At 37.8% G+C, this 21109-nt stretch overlaps 1 protein-coding gene across 3 annotated transcripts; it reads left to right on the forward strand.

Moving 5' to 3' along the window:
* Positions 1–383: 383 nt before the first annotated feature.
* LOC127631123 (kelch-like protein 22) lies at positions 384–20721 on the forward strand. Of its 3 annotated transcripts, none has more exons than XM_052109117.1 (8): positions 384–517; positions 1267–1551; positions 3758–3923; positions 7722–8033; positions 8766–9175; positions 16607–16799; positions 17321–17554; positions 17789–20721. In XM_052109117.1, exons 2-8 carry the CDS (start codon positions 1325–1327, stop codon positions 18128–18130), a joined length of 1884 nt encoding a protein of 627 aa, XP_051965077.1. In that variant the 5' UTR covers positions 384–517; positions 1267–1324; the 3' UTR covers positions 18131–20721. The 3 variants fall into 3 exon arrangements, with proteins under 3 accessions (XP_051965077.1, XP_051965078.1, XP_051965079.1); XM_052109118.1 differs by having other exon boundaries at positions 399–543; positions 1264–1551; XM_052109119.1 differs by having other exon boundaries at positions 400–517; positions 1264–1551.
* The last annotated feature ends 388 nt before the right edge of the window (positions 20722–21109 follow it).

Here is a 21109-nt window from a genome sequence, read left to right on the forward strand (position 1 = left end):
TTAATTAATAGTTGAATGTGAAATAAGATGCTAGATTTGTTTATTTCAAGGTGTGTTTGTTTGTATAACGGACATTATTTATAGCAGAGGGAAGGCTTACATTCTTTTATTTATCCTTCACATCGCACCAATGCAACTGCCATAGCTGAAATTAAAACAGAACTGCCATATTTCAAAATCAAAGTTTCCAATTTCCTATTGCGTGCCTCATAAATTTCTATTTTCTACTGTGCATGGATACATTAATAATAATAATTTGAAATTGAATGAATATTGTAAAGAGAAAAAAAAATACAAGTTGAAGATGCGCACGTGCCCTTTTCTTTTGACAGCGGTTGCTGGCGTCATTTGTTTTGCTCCGTGCCGGAAGCGTGTGGGTGCGGCTGGAGTGACGTCACGGTGCAAGTCAGCTGGGCGATCAGAAAACAAACACGCTCCTGCATCTTCATCAATATATGATCATTAGCAGAGTGACAGCTGTCATCAGACAGACACAAGCTTCTGTTAACCGTTTCCGGTGAAAGTTTCGTCTTTATATATTTGGTGTGGTAAAGCGACAAAATGTATTGTTGACATTCTGTGTTTATGCATCGATCACATACTGCAGCTTTGGTGTGGAAAAAAAACTTTGTTGTGTTTGCTTGTAATTTGCCATTGTATTTATCCGAACTGTTGCGTTTTGTGATCGTCTTCTATATTTAAAATAAACAGAATATGAATATTTAAAAATATATATAATTGACAAAAAAAAAACATCTCGGCATGATGTTAGTGTCTACAGACGTTTTAGGTTAAAATTAATAATTTAATGCATAAGCGAAAGTGTACAGTATGTCTTAAGACCTGGTTACTATTTATTTTAAGTTTTACACCATATGTAATCATAGTTTGCCTTGCTAGATCATTTCAAATGGCTCTGCTGTATGAAAACTACATGTTTAGAGTACAATAACTCCATATAGTCTCTCAATTAGCAAAGCAAATAGCAAAATGCTTTTTTAAATAGTTTTAGATGTAGTATAGCTTGTCGACTTCCCAAGTATTTTGTGTCAACCACCCATTTTCACTTTCTCTTTTGAGTCCAAGACAGGCATTTCCCTCTGAAAGCCCCAGAGTTTGTTTTTATTATATTTTATAATTAACATAAATGCTTTGACCTAGTTCTTGTTTATATGTGGTTGCTCTGACAATCAGTAGTTACTTTGTATCCTGTATATACAAGAGATGTTCTATATAAATGACTCTCTCTTTCGCATTTACCAGCAGTGTGGAAGTGCAAACAAAATGTGAGCAGGTTCATTCCTCCTCGCGTCTTTGAGTCAAGATGGCTAATGACTTGGTCTCCTGCACAACTGGAGGGCGAGGGGCCATTTGCTCTGCTCAGCCCTGTCCCAGACAGAAATATTACAGCAATGGTCATTCACAGGGACTGCTGGAGGGGCTCCTGATGCTGCGACAAGGGGGAATTCTGTTTGATGTGGTTCTTATGGTAGAAGATAAGCCCATTCAAGCTCACCGTATCCTTCTAGCAGCTTCATGTGATTATTTCAGGTATGGAAGACTATCATGATGTTGATTGTAATTACAAGAGGAAATATGTAATGAATAGTGAAACTGTTATTTATAATTGCTGATAATTAAGCAAGTTTTTTTATGTCACACACTTTATATGTGGGTAGTTGATGCATAAAATCAGAATCAGAATCAGCTTTATTGCCAAGTATGCTTACACATACAAGGAATTTGTCTTGGTGACAGGAGCTTCCAGTGTACAACAATACAAACAATACCAAAAACAGCAGCAAGACATTGGTAATTAAAACAAAAAAGAATACAAAATAAGAATGTCCATGGACATGATTTTAATGGCGGAAACCAGGGGGAAGGCTTAAGAAAGTGGGCGGAGTCTGGGAGGAGGATCCAGGTAGAGGGTGTGATCCAGCGGCCAGGGAGGAAGTTTGAGGAATGGGGTGGGGTCCAGTGGCCAGGGAGGAGGCTTGAGGTAGGGGGTGGGGTCTAGTAGCCAGGCAGGAGGCTTGAGGACCGGGATGAGGTCAGGCAGGGAGGCAGAAAGGAACTGAATAGTCTCGCTGGCGACCGCAGAGAACAGGACAGACTGGGCCATGGTGGCTGCTGGCAAAGGGTCAGACTGGGCGCTGACCACTGGCATGGGGTCAGACTGGTGCCGGGTGCTGACGAAGGGTCAGACTGGGCGCTGGCCACTGACAAAGGGTCGGCACCAGTGCTGGGGTGAGCATATGGAAACATAAGCTGCCCAAACACACAGGAGGGTAGTAGCCAGATATGACATGGTAAGATCCACTGGACTAGCAACCTACTTGACCAGGGCTTGGAGAGCTGCTGGCAGGGTAGTGGCCTCTGTGGCAGAGAAAACTGGCAGCAGCAGGGTAATGGAATGCCTCCGTGGCCAGGAGCACTGGCAGCAGTAGGGGAACGTCCTCTGTGACTGGGAACGCTGGCAACGGCAGTGGAATGGACTCTGTGGCCGGATATATCGACATAACCTGAAAGGCTGCTATGTAAGGAAGAAGCCACTGCTCCAAAACTGCCATAAAAAGCCAGACTACAGTTTGCAAGTGCACATAGGGATAAAGATCGTACTTTAATGTACGATCTTTAATCGTCATTAGACCAGAGGATAAATGTCCTCTGGTCTAATGATTTTTTTTTTTAACAGTTTGGCAATAATGACCATTGTTATGTTTGGAACAAAAAGGATGAGGCATGCAAGCCGAAGAACACCATCCCAACCGTGAAGCATGGGGGTGGCAGCATCATGTTGTGGGGGTGTTGTGCTGCAGACGGGACTGGTGCATTTCACAAAATGGATGGCATCATGAGGAAGGAAAATTATGTGGTATTTTGAAGCAGTATCTCAAGACATCAGCCATGAAGTAAAAGCTCTGTCACAAATGGGTCTTCCAAATGGACAATGACCCCAAGCATACCTCCAAAGTTGCGGTACAATGGCTTAAGGACAACAAAGTCAAAGTATTGGAGTGACCATCAAAAAGCCCTCAATCCCATAGAAATTTGTGGGCAGAATTGAAAAGTGTATGCGAGCAAGGAGGCCTACAAACCTGTCTCAATTACACCAGTTCTGTCTGGAGGAATGGGGCAAAATTCCAGCAACTTTTTGTGAGAAGCTAGTGGAAAGCTACCCAAAACATTTGACCCAAGTTAAACAATTTAAAGGCAATGCTACCAAATGCTAACAAAGTGTATGTAAACTTCTGACCCACTGGGAATGTGAAGAAATAAATAAAAGCTGAAATAAATAATTCTCTCTACTATTTCATTCTCTCTACTGACATTTCACATACTTAAAATAAAGTAGTGATCCTAACTGAACTAAGACAGGCAATGTTTTCTACAATTAAATTGGAACAGGAATTGTGAAAAACTGAGTTTAAATGTATTTGGCTAAGGTGTATATAAACGTCTGACTTCTGCACGCTATAATCAGCATGTATAATCATAAAATAGTTTAAGATTATTTTGGAGTACGGCATGTCTCACCGTGGATGACAACTTGCCAAAAGTACTTTGTCAATTATAATTTTTCACTTTGATTACTGTAAAGCTCAGTGTTGCATTGTAAAGATTTGACGATTTCAACTGAATTTAATGTCCAAAAATTTTAGTTGTATGGACCCCTTTGTGCTCTCATAATCCTGTTAATTCCTGTTGTGTTTTATCTGTAACTTTCAAATGATATGGCTCTCTGTGTGTTTAGGGGAATGTTTGCTGGAGGTTTGCGGGAGATGCAGCAAACTGAGATCCCTGTTCATGGAGTCACATACACAGCAATGACTAAACTTCTGGACTTCATCTACACCTCTGAGCTGGAGCTGGACCTGGACACAGTGCAGGAGGTGTTGTGTGCAGCGACCCTTCTACAGGTCAGTCTGAGAGGATATAATAGCGGTGATTAAAACACTCTACAGTACATGCATATGACAGACACCTTTTTAGTCAAATGAATGATGTTGGTTAAATGCAGGGGTGTAAAAAGTACTCAGAAATGATACTTAAGTGAAAGTATGGTGTCTAGCCGAAAACATACCTGAGTGAAAATAAAAAAGCATTCACATTAAATTGTACTTAAGTAAGAGAGGATGTTGTTCAATTTGATTGGTTTGTTAAGTCTCTGATGACTGACATATTTCTCCTCCAGTGGCATTCGCAACCTGGTCATAGAATCATGTTACAATAAAAAACAAAATTGCATAATGATTTTTATGTGGCCTGTTGTACATAACACAGCAATGTCCTGGTGGAATGAACACAAGAGGCTCTAAAACAATTACTTTTATCTCAGATCACGAGTAAAACAGCTGATTATTAGTTCATAAGCATGTAATTTTTGCTCTGTTCCTCACACAATTCTGTATTATGACATATAATTTACTATAGCGCATGACTTGTAAAGGAAAACATCCCAACAGTTGCATTACATAATCAACTACATTTACAAGCTTGTTCAATGTGATCAAGTTGCACGGTAGCTCATCTTATAGAGCATTGCACGTGGTGATACAAACGGTCAGGGTATGAGTCCTGAGGAGCATGCGAGTCGACTGGTGAGCCAAAGGTGTCATAGAAGTATCGCAAAATGACATGGTTGTTTCAGAAATAGTTTTTCATCTCACATTTGCTTTTTATGACACTATGGAACTGGAACTGTCCTGAGACGTGTAATGAATTATATAATTTTATTTTGGAAAATCACTTTGACACAGTCACGCAATGTTCGTTTCATGGGAGAAGGCACTCGTGAATTGCGATGTCAGAGCAATTCATGAAGAAAGATTCAAATAAAATCAAAATAAGCATTTAAGACATTTGTAATGTTGTTGGTTTGTGAATTGTTTTCTGAGGTTTGCTGCCAAACATTGCTGTTGGATGAATTCAGTCAAATTCATAATTAATATTTATTCGGATTCCATTATTATTATCAATATCATTGCTGGTTTCATAGTTATTATTATAATTAATAGTTGCCTATAGCAACAAGAACAACAATAATAATTTAGCACAAATATTTCAACGAATCCGAAGCTCAGGTCAGGTCTGAAATTCCGCCTCTGTAGACGGTCAGAACTCCACACAGCCGTGCAACACTCATTTGAACATTTCAAATGACTGATCTCTGATCTGTCGTTAGTCGGATGCAGTGAAAAGTCAGCTTTAATCCAGTAAGACAAAAGAAAATGATCTCCAAAAATGTTGTGAGTAATTTTCAAGTGTAAATAAAATTGTAAGGAGTAAAAAGTACTATTCTTTTCTTTGGAAATAATTAAATAATTAAGTAAAAATACAGATTAAATTGCACTCGAGTAAAGTACAAATTCCAAAAAAGAATACTTAAGTATTTTTACTCAATTACTTTACAGCCCTGGATATATGATTGTGAAAAAAAAAATATTTTCATTGTTTTACATGACAATTCATTAATTGTGTCAATCACAAATAGTATCAATATTTTCAGTGAATGCCCCTAAATCAATTTCATTCAATATAAACAACATGTAATAATATAAATTATTGAAATGATAATATACTGTAAAGGGTCTACAATAAGTAAAATAATTGAGATATTCAGATTCAGATATATTACAGTAGCAGATGAGTAAAACATTGATTTGACAATATAAAAAGTGGCTTTAGAAGAAAATATTGTTTGTTTTATTTCCATATCATTGAGCAACCCTTCAGTGGACAGTAATCCGTTTTACAGTTGAATTTGTTGAACACAGGATGCATTCTTGCGTTCTTTCTGTGCTATTTTTATATGTTTTAACAAATGCATCTAATGTACGCTTTTGGAACGTCTCACTGGTTGTCAGTGTCATACACCCCACATTTTAGGACACTGTGTCAAGTTAAAAGTAGTTGAAACTAGGGATGCAGTGGTTAATCGTTTTTTAGGGTTATTTGCAATTTTCCTTATTACACAACAGCATTGATGCAAAAAAAGAATTTCATTTCGTATCACAATTGAATGTCTTTGTGGACTTATTTCTGGGGGATATGTGGACACTAAGAGCAGCCCTACAATAAGAAAACTGATTAATACACAAAAATAAATAGGAGGTATATAATAAGAGATGCTCTAATCTAGGGCACGACACCTCTCATGTGCGTCCCGAGCTCAGTGATGTGCTTCAATGTAACCGCAGTGTTTCAAAAGTGTGTAAATGTAAGATTATTGTAGGAGCACAACATGTAGCCTAGTTCACAGCTTCCAACACTTTTTTTCTTCTGCAACACTTTATTAAAGCAATCTGTCCATGCAACCCCAATATAAATAGGTAAAAGAATCGATAAAGAATCGGCAACAGACGCTATAAAAATACTGTCCACAACACCTTACGAATAATACTGTGGACTATGCATAATAATGGGAACATTGCTTACAGCAGGCAATTTAAAGTCCGACAATGACTACAATTTACATTTAATGCGGTGAATATATACAAGCATTGCTTTAAATAAAGACGACGATTTAAGACGCAACTTTTAAAAGTTTACTCGCTGATAGTAACTACACGCAATGCACCGTGCGCTGTCAGCACGCTTAAACATTACAACAGTTGCACCTTTGAATTCATCACTATAACATTTTAAGCTTGCTAGTTTGATGTTGCACGACTAGTGGAGCATCCTGTCCTATTTGTAGAATGTGTGTCTTTCTATGACTTCGGTCTACATCATTTATGTCCACCGTCCTCAGTCAGTCATTTGAATGCTCCCAATCAGCCGATTTAAGTTTTTTGATGGAAATTAGTTCATATTTTAGAGTTTGTGTGTTGTACCCCAAGTTTCAAGTTCAGTCTGCAACACCTGGCCAAGCGCCATACGGACACCGTCTGTAACCATTGCTACAGCTCCAGTACCCACACATGCACAAGAGTTTATCACATTTAATCTTACAAAGTCTTAAGAATAACTCTTTTATTTGATGTATTTATACAGTACATTATATATAATATCTTTGCCATGTGTATATAAAGAATTGCATGGTTTTTAACCGTGGATTCTAAATTCGTACTATTAAATTAACTTTTACATAAAACCGCGGTTAATAGTAAAACCGTATAATCGTGGCATCCCTATTTGAAACTTTGAAAATCGTGTCTCGAGATCCTTGCATTATTTTAAGCTTTGTCCAGCTGACAAGAACGCATCCTGTTTTACTGGCCTTTATTCTGTGGCTGCGCTGCTTGTGAGGTTTGTTGAGGCGCACTTACTGCCTCCTGCTGAAGCAGCTCGTAAAAGCACAAAGTTACATGTAGGCTACTTCAAGCTTGAATAGCTCCAATAGTAGGAAAATACATACATTTAGTACAGAATTTACATACAGGTCAGGGAGCATGAATAATTGCGTTAATTCTTTTGTAACGCATAATTTTTACATCATTATTCGCACTAAATAAATGCATTAAATCGACAGTGCTAATCTTAATTAATTTACATTTTTGAACCTGTTTTTTTCCTTTTCTATTTATTGACTCTTTGCTTTGAATATTAGCTTATATGTATATACTTATATAAATAAATGACTTGAAATGACATTTGAATCTGTTCTTCACAGATTTCGTGCGAGTAACCCTAAAATCCAATTGTATGTAATGTAAAGTGGATTTAGGCTGAGAAATAGTGATATTCCTTCGCCTGTCCCTCATTGTAATAACCAGATGCAAGATGTGATTGGCTTCTGCTGTGACTTCCTGTTTTCCTGGCTGGATGATGAAAACATCCTTGAGGTGGAGAAGCTAGCTGACATCTATGGCCTGAATCAGCTCGGGGAGAAAATTCGCTCCTATCTCCTCAAAAATATCCAGACGTTCTCACGTACACCAGTATATCGGAAACTACCTGCAGAAAAAGTTCTGAGCATTCTGTCCAGCAATGAGCTGGAGGTGAGCTCAGAGAATGAGGTGTTTGAAGCAGCCCTGCATTACCATTACACACCTGATCAGGTGGAGAAGGACCAGGTGTGCTTACAGGTGAGAAAGAGATTCGTTTTCTAAATATATGTTTTAAAGGAACAGTCCACCCAAAAGCATGGATTCACAACCCTCATTTTGTTCCAAATCTTTATGACTTTCTTTTTATCTATGGAACACAAACGGAGCAATTTTGAGGACTTAGCTGGTCACTTTTCCATGCAGTACAATAAATGGTGACTGAGGCTTTCTAGCTTCCATAAGGACGCAAAAGCATCACAAAAGTGGTCCATTACACTTGTTTGCTATATTCCAAGTCCTCAGAAGGCAAAAAATATTTTGTGCAAGTCAACAGATAAGCTTCCCTCCAGTGACATGTTTACTCTTCAATTTGGGAATGAATCGTTCAGACCAATTTTGTAAACTAGATCAGTGATTCAATACAATGTTCAGACTACAAAGAACGATTCATTCATGAATCTGACATAGCTACTTCTCTCATGAACTCTCATGAATGTCTTCAATGTTTCTATCCCAAAGCTATCATGTGGCTTCAGAATACTTGTAAAACTAGTGCATGAGTTGCATGGACTGCTTTTATTATACTTTTTTAGTGTTTTTGCTGCCTTTTTGAAACTTTTAAATTCCAGTTCCCATTCATTGTAATTACATGTAAAAGAGCAACTAGTAAACTCTTAAAAAATTCTCCTTTTTTGTAAACTATTCCTTTAATCTTTGGAAATGATTCCAAAAGAAATTGATGGTTATAACGTCAACTCCTCATGTGATCAGGATCCATTGCGGATGTTGGAAGCGGTGCGGTTCTGCCTGATGGAGAAGCACGTCCTACAGCGTTTGCATAGTCGATTAAAACAGTGCTCACTGCGGGACTGTGTGGCCGCTGCTCTGCGTTACCACAGTCAGGAGCTATGGCAGCCGGTGATGCAAACCCCACTTACTCAGCCACGCTGCAGCACCCAATGTATTCTGGGCTTTGGCGGCATGTATTCATCCAGTGCACTTGCGGACAATGAAGAGCGCTTCCAGGTGTTCCAGCCCTCCTGGGGGGAGTGGCGTAGTCTCACTGCAGATCGGGCTCCTCGCATGTCCAACATGGGAATTGGGGTGCTTAATAACTTTGTCTACTTGGTTGGTGGAGACAAGAACTCAAGTGGTTTCCGTGCTGAATCTCGATGCTGGCGGTAAGTCACCCTGAGTATAAATGGACAATGTTTTATTATTGAAAACTACTTATAATAATTGTAAAACAATAAATATATATTTATTTTATATATTACAGTGAAAGAGATAGAAGACAGTTTAGTTGTGATTTAGCTGCATTTTTTTTTTTTTCTTAATTTATTTTAGTGTTATATTTAGTTAGAACATTTTCTAGTTAATTTTAATATACAGTGGGGTCCAAACGTGAGACTACACAGGCATTAGATCTGGAAAGTAAACCTATAGAAATAAGTAGTTCTAGAATTGTATATCCTGCTGGATAACATTTTCAGGTTTTGCACAAACTTTCATTTTGAGTCAATTTGTGAACTCAACTTTTCACGTAAAATGTTTTGTTGATTATATTGTTTGTTATGAAATATATATACAGTATATAGTATATTACATTAGAAAATGCAAAATAGAAGCATTTTCTTTTGTGTAATCAGACTTTTGAGTGCCTCTTTATATATCATCTGTATTTGTTTATTTATTGTTCTATTCATTTATTTCTGTACAGTATGTTACATAAAAATTCAATCAATATGCTGAAATATGCAGTCTATACATCTAATTGTTAATGTGGAATTGGTATTTGCGATTATTGGACTTGGACAGTATATCCAAATTAGAGCCTAATATAATCCAATGATCCTATATAATCCAATGAGTGGTTATTAGGTTATTAGATTTGTTGTAAATCCATATCAGTGACCAAAATAATCCAATAATCACTCAGAGTTTGAAATTAATACAAAAGTTTATACTGAAGGTTTAACATTTTCCAAAATGCAAAGACAGGAAAAAAGGAAAAAAACAGGAAAATGGGTGTGAATACAGTTAATGTGAGAGGCGATTTAACTAAGTTATAGGCGCACACACAGCAGTTATAGGCATACTCATGACTGATTTGTTGTTACACATGATAGGCTAATGGATAGAGTTCTTCTAGAAAACTGGACCTCTTCTGGTAACTTTTGATTTATGACCATTCAATTGGAGACATTTGGGGGACATTAGTGCAAAAACTTGGGTCTTTTTCCTACTAAGACTAAGGTCAAGAAAACAGGGAGGTTTAGGAAAGACTAATAACATGCTGTGAGATTTAGCCTTATAAAAGTAAAAAAAAAATGTGGAAAAAAAACTCACTTAATTTTAAAATTCACTTAAAATGCACAGAATATGCATTTGATATATTATGAATATAGTGTAGGTAGTGGAAGTATTTGTGATCTTTGAGGCCAGACTGAATTGGCAATAACTGTTACTGCAGTCCTCGTCAGACCTTCAGTCACCACCCAGATTATACACAGACACTGGTTGCTTTTTATGAACCATTTCCAACATGTTAAATGCAGAACATACTCATCTGTGGAAAATAATTTCTCTTTCTTTGAACAAAAGTATTACAACACAGAATGAACCAATATTTCTCAATACTTAATACAGTGTTCTAACTTTCACTTCCACATTTGTCTGGCTAAAAGATGGAGTGGTGGTGGCGTAATGGGCTAAAGCACTGAACTGGTAAGCAGAAGGTTGTAGGTTCGATCCCCACAGTCACCACCATTGTGTCCTTGAGCAAGGCACTTAACTCCAGGTTGCTCCGGGGGGATTGTCCATGTAATAAGTGCACTGTAAGTCGCTTTGGATAAAAGCGTCTGCCAAATGCATAAATGTAAAATGTAAAAGATTACAATTCTGCCTAGTTTTGGCTTATTTGCTGATATAATTTTTTGTATTATTATTTTCTTTTTTGTCTGCATCTTCAAGTCTTTATAGCAAAATGCCCAGTCCCTGCTGATGAGAAGCAGCACACAGTGTGGCACTACCATGACCACAATAAACGTTGTGGGCAATACAAAAATGTTTGTGCCTAAAAGGTCAAATGTTTTATAATCATACGGGGAAGACGAGTGGTTTTATGTCACATTTTATTTAATTCTTGATTACTTGAATACTTGATACTTTTGTTAAAAACTGCTGTTTACAAAGCACAGATTTCTTAATTGACCTTTTTTGTTCTTTTGTATTTAATTAGCTTTTATTCATTGCTTTTCATTTGTTGCTTTGTTCTTGTTTTAGTACTGACTTGTCTTGAATAATTACATTAGTTCTTGAAACAGTACTTACATAATTATCAAATTAGTATTAAAATTTGTTGTGGTGTGCAAATTGGTATCTAGAAAAAAGGGTTTTGGATTTTTTCGAAGGGTTTTGATAAAAGATGGCGAGTATGGCAGCCATGTCGCGAGGTCCGACTCAACGCTGCAGTTTTTTGATTGTTTTGTCATCTGTCTTATTGCCTATGACAGACAAACACTTTTGAATATTGGTTCAAATGTCGCTCATCACAAACCAGACTTTGAGTTCGTCAACGCAGATGCTGCTTTTACAAACTCGGCATCGGAGCCCTTTGTCTGGACCACCCTACCTTGACCTCAAATGTGGAAAATGGGAGTTCTATGTGGATGCCGCGGTTGATGGAGTGAAGCCTCTACACGCGCTATGTCTCCCTGGTAATGCACTCAACAAGCCACGTGATAAAGATGCGCGGGTTGACGGTCTCAGACCCGGAGGCCACCCGGATTGAGGCGAGTCACTACACCACCAGGAGAACTTAGAGCTCATTGGGAATTGGGCATTCCAAATTAGGAAAAAAAAAATCCTTCCCCCGCCAAACATTCGGCAAATCGGTCCACTCTTCCATCCTGCTTCTGCCTGCTTACAGGCAGAAACTGAAACAGGAAGAACCTGTCTTCAGAACGATCCAGTGCTGGTCGGACCAATCGGATTCTATTCTACATGACTGTTTTAATTACATGGACTGGGAGATGTTCCTCTCAACCTCTGATGATGACATGCAGGTCTACGCAGATTCTGTAAAGTGTTTCATCTGGAAATGCATAGAAGACATGGTGCCACAAAACAATATGGATCTACCCCAACAGAAAACCCTAGATTCACATCGATGTCCATGCAGCACTAAATGCACGGACCTCTGCTTTTAATTCCGGGAATGAGGAGGAGCAAAATCAAGCCAGTTATTCCCTCTGTTAAACCATCAGAGCAGCAAAACGTCAGTACAGGGACAAAGTGGAGTTACAGTTTAACCCCAGCTACACTAGAAGCTTATTGCAGGGAAACAATAGCATCACAGAGTTCAAAAAGTATAGACACTCCAAAAAAAACACTGCCGCCTGTCTTCCAGACAAGCTTAACACCTTCTATGCTGAGAGAGCTCCCACGGCTGACACAGCAGAGGTTAGTCCACTTACTGTCTCTGTAGCGGATGTAACCTGATCTCTCAAACGGGTAAACATTCATGCAAAGCATGCGCGGGCCAACGAACGGGTGTTTTCATGGACATTTTCAACCTCTCCCTCTCCCTGTCAACAGTTCACACATGCTTCAGAACATCCACCGTTGTGCCAGTACCAAAGCAAACTAAAATCACCTGCTTAAATGATGGCCGTCCTGTTGCTCTGACTCCTATAATCAGCAAATGCTTTGAGAGACAAATCAGAGATAACATTTGCTCTTTGCTACCTGCCTTTCTAGATCCACTACAGTTTGCTTACCGTGGCAACCGTTCCACTTGCCATGCTCTACAGACTGCTCTCTCCCACCTGGACAAAAGTAACACATATGTGAGAATGCTGTTTGTGGACTACAGTTCAGCATTCAACACCATAGTGTCCTCCAAGCTTGACGTTAAGCTCCAGGCTCTAGGCTTTAACAGCTTGCTGTGCAGCTGGATCCTGGACTTCCTGTCAGGTAGACGCCAGGTGGTCAGAATGGGCAACAACATCTCTACTCCACTGACCTTCAACACTGGGGATCCACAGGGCTGCATTCTCAGCCCACTCCTGTACCCTCTCTCTACACCCACGACTATGTGGCCACACACAGCTCCAAAGTTATCATCAAGTTTGCAGATGACACAACGGTGGTAGGCCTGATCACAGATGATGGCGAGACGGCCTACAGAGAATAGGTGCATTTCCTAACACACTGGTGCCAGGAGAACAACATCTCTCTCAACGTCAACAAGACCAAGGAGCTTGTGATGGACTTCAGGAGACTGGACAAAGAACACAGCCCCATCACTAACAACGGAGTACCGGTGGAGAGGATCAGTAGCTTCAAATTCCTCTGAGTTCACATCTCTGACGACTTCACATGGTCCGTCCACACAGAGGCCATAGTGAAGAAGGTGCACCAGTGGCTCTTATTCCTTAGATGACTGAGGAAGTTTGGAATGAGTCACAACATCCTCAGATCATTCTACATGTGCACTTTGGAGAGCATTCTGACTGGCTGCATCATCATCTGGTATGGGAACAGTACTGCTCTCAACAGCAAAGCGGGGCAGAGGGTGGTACGGACATCCCAGCACGTCATTGGACGTGAGCTTCCCTCCCTCCAGGACATCTATACCAGGCGATATGTAAGGAAAGCACAGAGGATCATCAGAGACTCCAGCCATCTAAGACATTGACTGCTCTCACTGCTACCATCTGGCAGACGGTACCGCAGCATCAGAGCCTGCACCAGCAGGCTTAGAGGCAGCTTCTACCCTCAGGCCATCAGACTCCTGAACTGCTAACAACTCCATACCCTTGGACATTAACATTATTTTCATTGGATTTCACTGGATTCAATATTTACCCCTTCATGCACATCTGAGAATGAATCGCAACAAAATTGTATATGCCACACATCACAGCACGTTATGTAAACAATGTATACTGTGCTTCTACACTGTGCTTAATTCAGTTCAATGCAATTGCCTCTAACTGTTCAGATTTTATACTGTGTAATGTGTATTGTGTAACATGTAAACCGTGTAGACATCTGTGTATTGTTATTCTGTACATTGTCATATTGTTATGCTGTACATTGTTATTCTGTTGAGTGTACTTATAATTATTGTATTTACATGCATAGCTGCAAAGCTTTTCACACATAATTGTCTTGTATAATGGTGTAGTGACAATAAAAGAATCATACAATTTCACTGCCAACTACGAAAGGTTGGTATCATGACAACACTCCTAACATGTATATTGTGCATGAGTAGATCTTGCTATAATAACATTATGAAAAAGTTTATCTTATTCTATAGAAGTGTCAGCACCCGTTTTAAATGCTCCAGATTCACTTTAATTTCTCTTTTGCATAATTCACTAATTCTGATTTAGTAGACATTAATTAATACAAATTTGATGAATCATATTAATGAAGATCACATGCAGATTCAGTCCTATAGTGAACAATGAGAAATGTAAATGAGTCATATGCTCTCTTGTATTTGTATACTGATGTTATTTACCTTTAATGCATATCCAGATTGAGTCATATCTCATTGCTATCACAGTAAAAGTGAAAACATTTTGTCCTTTTTCAGTTCCATTTAAACTCCATGATTCTATGTAGATCTTATATAGTGATTATAAAAGTTCATCTGAAAAGCTACAAATTAGTAAGCATGCCAGTCGTTTCATGTCAAGGTGTGGTTTTGAGATTAAATAAATTATGAGGATCATTTATTTTATTTCTGTACTTCTATTAAAGCCAGAGCAACACAAATTCAGTCCAAAATGTCCTAGTTTTGTAAAGCTACTTTTGTAAACAGACAGTGTTGCTGTTTATGAACTGAACCAGTTATGTCAGTTTGGTTGAGACTAGAGCAGCAGGTCTTGTTTTGAAAAGAGAGACACATATCCTGTTTACAGTTTATATCCAATTAATTTAACACTGGCTGGGTTGCTAGGATTTGTTTTACATTTTAAGAAGCCAAGAAAAGCATTACATTTAGTTACACATCAAATGAAAACTATTAGCTGAAACAGAAAACAATATCAGTACAGCTGGTCCAAACTGTGAGAATTTTTAAACAATTGAAAATGGTGTTGGAATTATAAATCACTTTTAATATTGAAAGCTATTGAAAGTATTTTCAATATTTTATTGCTTTATACAAACTGAGCAGAATACTGTATGTATGTATGTACACTGGTGGCCAAAGGTTTGGAATAATGTGCAGATTTAGCTGTTTTGGAAGGAAATTGGTACATTAATTCACCAAAGTGGCATTCAACAAAGTGGCATTCAAGTGGATCACGAAGTATAGTCAGGACATTATTGATGTAAAAAAACAGCACCATCACTATTTGAAAAAAGGCATTTTTTTATCAAATCTGTACAGGCCCCATTTCCAGCAGCCAACACTCAAACACCTTATTCTTGAGTAATCATGCTAAATTGCTAATTTATTACTAGAACATCACTTGCCATTATATCAAACACAGTTGAAAGCTATTTGGTTCATTAAATGAAGCTTAACATTGTCTTTGTTTGTGTTTTTGAGTTGCCACAGTATGCAATAGACTGGCATGTCTTAAGGTCAATATTAGGTCAAAGATGGCAAAAAAGAAACCGCTTTCTCTAGAAACTCATCAGTCAATCATTGTTTTGAGGAATGAAGTATATACAATGCTTGAAATTGCCAAAAACAATTCATACAAAGGTGTACACTACAGTCTTCAAAGACAAAGGACAACTGGCTCTAACAGGGACAGAAAGAGATGTGGAAGTCCAGATGTACAACTAAACAAGAGGATAAGTACATCAGAGTCTCTAGTTTGAGAAATAGATGCCTCACATGTCCTCAGCTGACAGCTTCATTGAATTCTACCTGCTCAACACCAGTTTCATGTAAAGAGAAGACTCAGGGGTGCAGGTCTTATTTCAAAGAAAAAGCCACTTTTGAAACAGAAAAACAAAAATAAAAGGTTAGAGTGGGCAAAGAAACACAGACATTGGACAACAGATAATTGGAAAAGAGTGTTATGGATCTTAACCCCATTGAGCTTTTGTGGGATCAGCTAGACTGTAAGGTGTGTGAGAAGTGCCTGACAAGACAGTCACATCTTTGGCAAGTGCTACAGGAAGTGTGGGGTGAAATGTCACCTGAGTATGTGGACAAACTGACAGCTAGAATGTCAAGAATCTGCAAAGCGTTGGAGGATTTTTGGATGAGAACTCTTTGAAGTAGTTTGAGTTCTGAACATTTTTTTTTTTTCAAATTGTAATATACATTTTTCACGTTATTAATGTCCTGACTATACATTGAGATCAGTTGAATGCCACTTTAGTGAACAAAAGTACCAATTTCTTTCTATACGAGCAAAATCTGTACATTATTCTAAACTTTTGGCCACCAGTGTGTGTATATATACTGTATATATAAAACAATTGCCATATTTTTTTAAAAGAACATAAAACTCAAATAGAGAATCAAACAACAAATGTCATTTTTGTCATTTATTTGGTGGCAGAAGTTTTGGTGCATCCGTTAATATTATTTGACATCATTCATTAAAGTTTCTTCTCATTTCTTCTCTCAGGTACGATCCTAGGCACAACAGCTGGTGTACGATTGAACCATTACAACAACAGCATGCGGATCATTGTGTCTGTGTGGTTGATAAATATATCTACGCCATAGGAGGACGTGATTACACTAATGAATTGGACTGTGTTGAGCGCTACAACCCTCAAACCAACACTTGGGAATATGTGGCACCATTGAAACGAGAGGTGACCGATTTAATCTGAGCTACAGAAGACTTTTGAATTGAATTGCAATTGAAATCCATTATAGCTGATAGTTAACTACATTGGTTATCTCTAGTTATTTATACTTGCTAAGACAAGCATCACTATCACTATTACTATTGCTCATACTTAAGGACTTTTCAAAATCAACATGTAATCATACCTCGGATATGAATTATACCTCAAATTGTGTAGCTTGTTTAGGAGAAGTGTGCTATTACTTTTCTAAGCGATCAGACTTGTTTCTTTCTTGGGTGGTGATAAATGATGAAAGAAATCCCTAAGACGTAAAGAAAATACCAAAGAATATCACTCTTAAACATAGCATCTAAACTCTGTGTAGCAATGGGCCAAAACACACAGTTCAGTATGTTCAGTATCATCAAATTAGTGAGATCAGTTTGTCTTTTAATATTAGAATTGAGTTTTCTTCTTCCATGGTGTATGTTAAAGCTGCAGTGATATATTGTTTAAGACTTTGTGCAAGCTACTTCTGTCTGCAGGTATATGCCCACGCTGGAGTAGTGATTGATGGGAAGATCTACATAGCGTGTGGTCGCCGGGGAATGGCCTATCTGAAGGAGACCTACTGTTATGATCCCACTGGCAATCACTGGAGCATATGTGCTGAGGGCCCGGTGGAGCGCGCCTGGCATGGATTGGCAGCACTGAATGGCCGGGCTTATGTCATTGGAGGAAGCAACGATGGGTGCGGTTACCGACGAGACGTCCTCAAGGTACTGAGCTCCCCATCAGGGTAGAAACAACTGTTATACATAGCATCTAAAAATGTAGTGTGTGGAGTTGCTGCCTATAAAGAGCTTTCCAAATTAGTCACATATCAAGGTTCTATTTCGGTTATGATGTTGCCTTAGAAGGCAGCTGCCTATGTAGACAGTGGACAGCAAGGCAGCTCACTAGGCAGAGCTAGTGATTGAGCACAAAGATGAAGTTCTGTTTTTTCTATATAGGTGGCATGCTACAACCCAACAGCAGATGTGTGGTCTGTGGTGAGCCCATTGCCTGCTGGACATGGAGAGCCAGGGATGGCCGTTCTCGATGGATGCATATACGTCCTGGGTGGAAGGTCGCACGATAAGGGCAGTCGCATGAAGTATGTACACATTTATAATGCAGAGGAGGACCATTGGGAGAACGGAACAGCCCTCGAGGACCGCGTATCAGGGCTTTCAGCCTGCGAGGTTCTTCTGCCACAGGCAACCGTGGCCCATGCACGCAGCTGGGAACAGAGAGCTAAAGCATCATGGGAGGAGGTAGACTGGGACGACTCTGACAACTCCAGTGAGGACTAATGGTGTTTGTGCTATGCAAATAGTGCATACATATCAAAGTGAGGAAATTATATATACTTTATTAAATTCAAGAATCCTAAGAAATTCCATAATCATGTTTTTTTTTTAATGAAGAGTTATGGGTAATTTATAAATGAATGTTTAAATCTAAAAGACTGTTGGGCCTGTTTATAAACAGCTACAAGTATATTGGAATTGTTCAGGTTCTTAAAGGAATAGTTCACCCAAAAAATACAAATGTAGTCAAATTTTCTCACCCTCATGTAGCTCCAAACACATATGAACTTGTATGAAAAATCTTCACACTGCTTTTTTCCATAAAATGAAAATGAATAGTGACTCCACGCTGTCAAGAACCAAAACGGAAAAATAACACATTAAAACACATTAAAAGTAGTTGATACAACTCACATACTTACTGTATTTACAAAGTCAAACAGGCTTTGAGCGATATGAGGATGAGTAAATAATGAAAGAACTTTCATTTTTGGGTGAACAATCCCTTTTAAGATTATTTAAAGGTATAATCCGGGGTCAATACAAGTTAAGCTCAATTGACAGCTTTTGTGGCATAATGTTGATAACCACCAAAAATTATTTTGACTCGTCTGTCCTTTTCTTTAAAAAAAAAGAAGCAAAAATTGAGGTCACAGTGAGGCACTTACAATGGAAGTGAATGGGGCCAATTTTTGGAGGGTTTAAAGGCAGAAATGTGAAGTTTATAATTTTATAAAAGCATTTGCATTAATTCTTCTGCTAAAACTCATGTATTATTTGAGCTGTAATGTTGTTTAAATTGTCATTTTAGGATTTGTAGACAACATTGTCATTGCAATGAAGTTATAAAATTGGCTATAACATCACACAGAAAAGGTTAGCGATTTTAATGGTGATTTTATCACACTAAAACTATGTTAACACACATATTGTTTATGTCTTGTGGCTATACTTTTGAAACAGTATTTTAATGTTTAAAAAATTGGCACCCATTCACTTCCATTGTAAGTGCCTCACTGGAACCTCAATTTTTGCTTTTTTAAGAAAAGGAGGAACGAGTCAAGATCATTTTTTGTGGTATTAAATATTATGCCGCAAATGCTGTAGATTGAGCTTAACTTGTATTGAACCCAAATCACACTCCCACGTATTGGTGGTTATTTTACCTACTGGATGAATCTTACAAAGAAATATGCAGGTTCAGGTCATTTCACCCCAAAATCAAAAGAAAAGTATAAGAAATGTAATATTTATATAAAGAAAATTACACCTACTTTAAAACATTTTTGTGTTGTGACATTTTTGTCTTGGTATTTAAAAAAATTGTGAAAAACGATTTAATTTCCAATTTAAATTTTTTATTTTAATTTCCATCCTCAGCATACAGTAATGAAAATCATCCTGTCTAGATACAATGTTTTTATTATATAATTATAATCATCATAAATTAAATTCAGGACAACAAATATGAGGTTTCGGATGATTCTATTTACAAAAATATTTGTACAATTTATAATATGCTACTGACAATTGTGTGTGTAGAAGGATGCTTAATTGTCATGAAATCAATTAAAGGTTTAATTATTTATTTATCGATTAATATTAATTTTCTTTGTACAAAATTGAATTTCCTGATATTTTGGTTTTGGTTTTGGGCTGAAATATGACCTGGAGATTTCTGGACTGTTTTTGTGAGATTCACTTTGACTGTTTTAGCTTGTTGTGCCATTGTAGTCATGTTGACACTCTTATTTCTGTTCTGTTCTGAACTTGAATGACTTCAGTGCAACTATAGGAAACGGTTGGTGATGCTAACACTATACATGCACTTTATGAATAGAGGTGATCTGGTTTTGTTTTAAATGATTGTGCCTTTACTGATATTTTTGGTAAGTCCAATGCCTTTTTATTAATAGATTTGATTTAAGTGCAATAACAGGATTTTAAAGTTTTGGAAGTGGTCAACAGGATCATCTAGTGAATGCTGAAATGCTAGTGTGTGTGTTGGCTGTTGGGTGACTCCAAAGAGAAATGGTGGATTCTGCACAAATGGAAAGTTATTGATTTTAACAGTGTCGACTGTTATTTAAGATTCCCCCAATTTAAAATGTTTTGAAAAGCAAATATGTTTCATGAAAAATCCCTTTAAGTAAAATATTATGAAGGGGACTTTAAGTACTGCTTCTCACAATTAGCTTTTTGTAGTATTTGTTTTCTTAATGGAATATATCATACTTAATGTCACTTAGGCTCTACATTTCTGATTTCTTTGTTGAATGTCATGATCAGGATTATTAGCATAATAAATCTTTATTACAAATCTTTGAAATATTTTTGTTATTCGCTGATTATTTTATTTTTGTGCAAAATATTCATGATGTTTCTTATTAAATACAAATATACTTTCACTTATACCTTAATGGTACAATACTTATTTTCTGACTGTAATTGCTAACACCAATTCATCTAATTTCATGTAACACTTTGAAGAAGAAAAAACTGCAACTTTTGTGTTATAACTACATTGTCGTCCGTTTACAATGTAAAAGGTCATTAATGAGCATTTAAAGAGGCAATAAAGAGGAGTCAGTTGTATTGCAGTTGACTGGAGTACTTTAAGGGTTACACAGCTTGACTCGATCATACAGCCAACTTGAAGCAGAAATAAACATTAGGCTACAGAAACAGAGAAAGAAGGGGTAGAGTGAAATAACCGTCCAGTTATTGTGGCGATTGGTGTCTCGGTGCCAGATGCCGGAGCTACTAGCATCTTGTATAATGTTGTTTTAACAGCCTTTGCTACATTAACAGATATCTCTCTTTAACATCACCCAGAGGGGCTCTTAGGGCTTCAGCTTAGTGTTAAATGGTCTGCAGAGGGTTATTACAGCGTGAAGATTTTTGTTCTACCCCTTTTTTTGCATACATTCTCATGCATTCACATAGACATAAAAACCCTTTCAGCATGCTGTTTCATTTCCT

Source organism: Xyrauchen texanus, chromosome 37 (genome assembly GCF_025860055.1).
Source record: "Xyrauchen texanus isolate HMW12.3.18 chromosome 37, RBS_HiC_50CHRs, whole genome shotgun sequence".
Taxonomy (NCBI): Eukaryota; Metazoa; Chordata; class Actinopteri; order Cypriniformes; family Catostomidae; genus Xyrauchen; species Xyrauchen texanus.

What these genes read in the sequence shown, in the direction of transcription:
- LOC127631123 (XM_052109117.1), top strand. Translation starts at nt 1,325, where the DNA reads ATGGCTAATGACTTGGTCTCCTGCACAACTGGAGGGCGAGGGGCCATT. An exon ending in AGGACCAGGTGTGCTTACAG is followed by an intron (nt 8,034 to 8,765) that starts GTGAGAAAGAGA and finishes TCATGTGATCAG; the next exon opens with GATCCATTGCGGATGTTGGA. An exon ending in ACCGACGAGACGTCCTCAAG is followed by an intron (nt 17,555 to 17,788) that starts GTACTGAGCTCC and finishes TTTTCTATATAG; the next exon opens with GTGGCATGCTACAACCCAAC.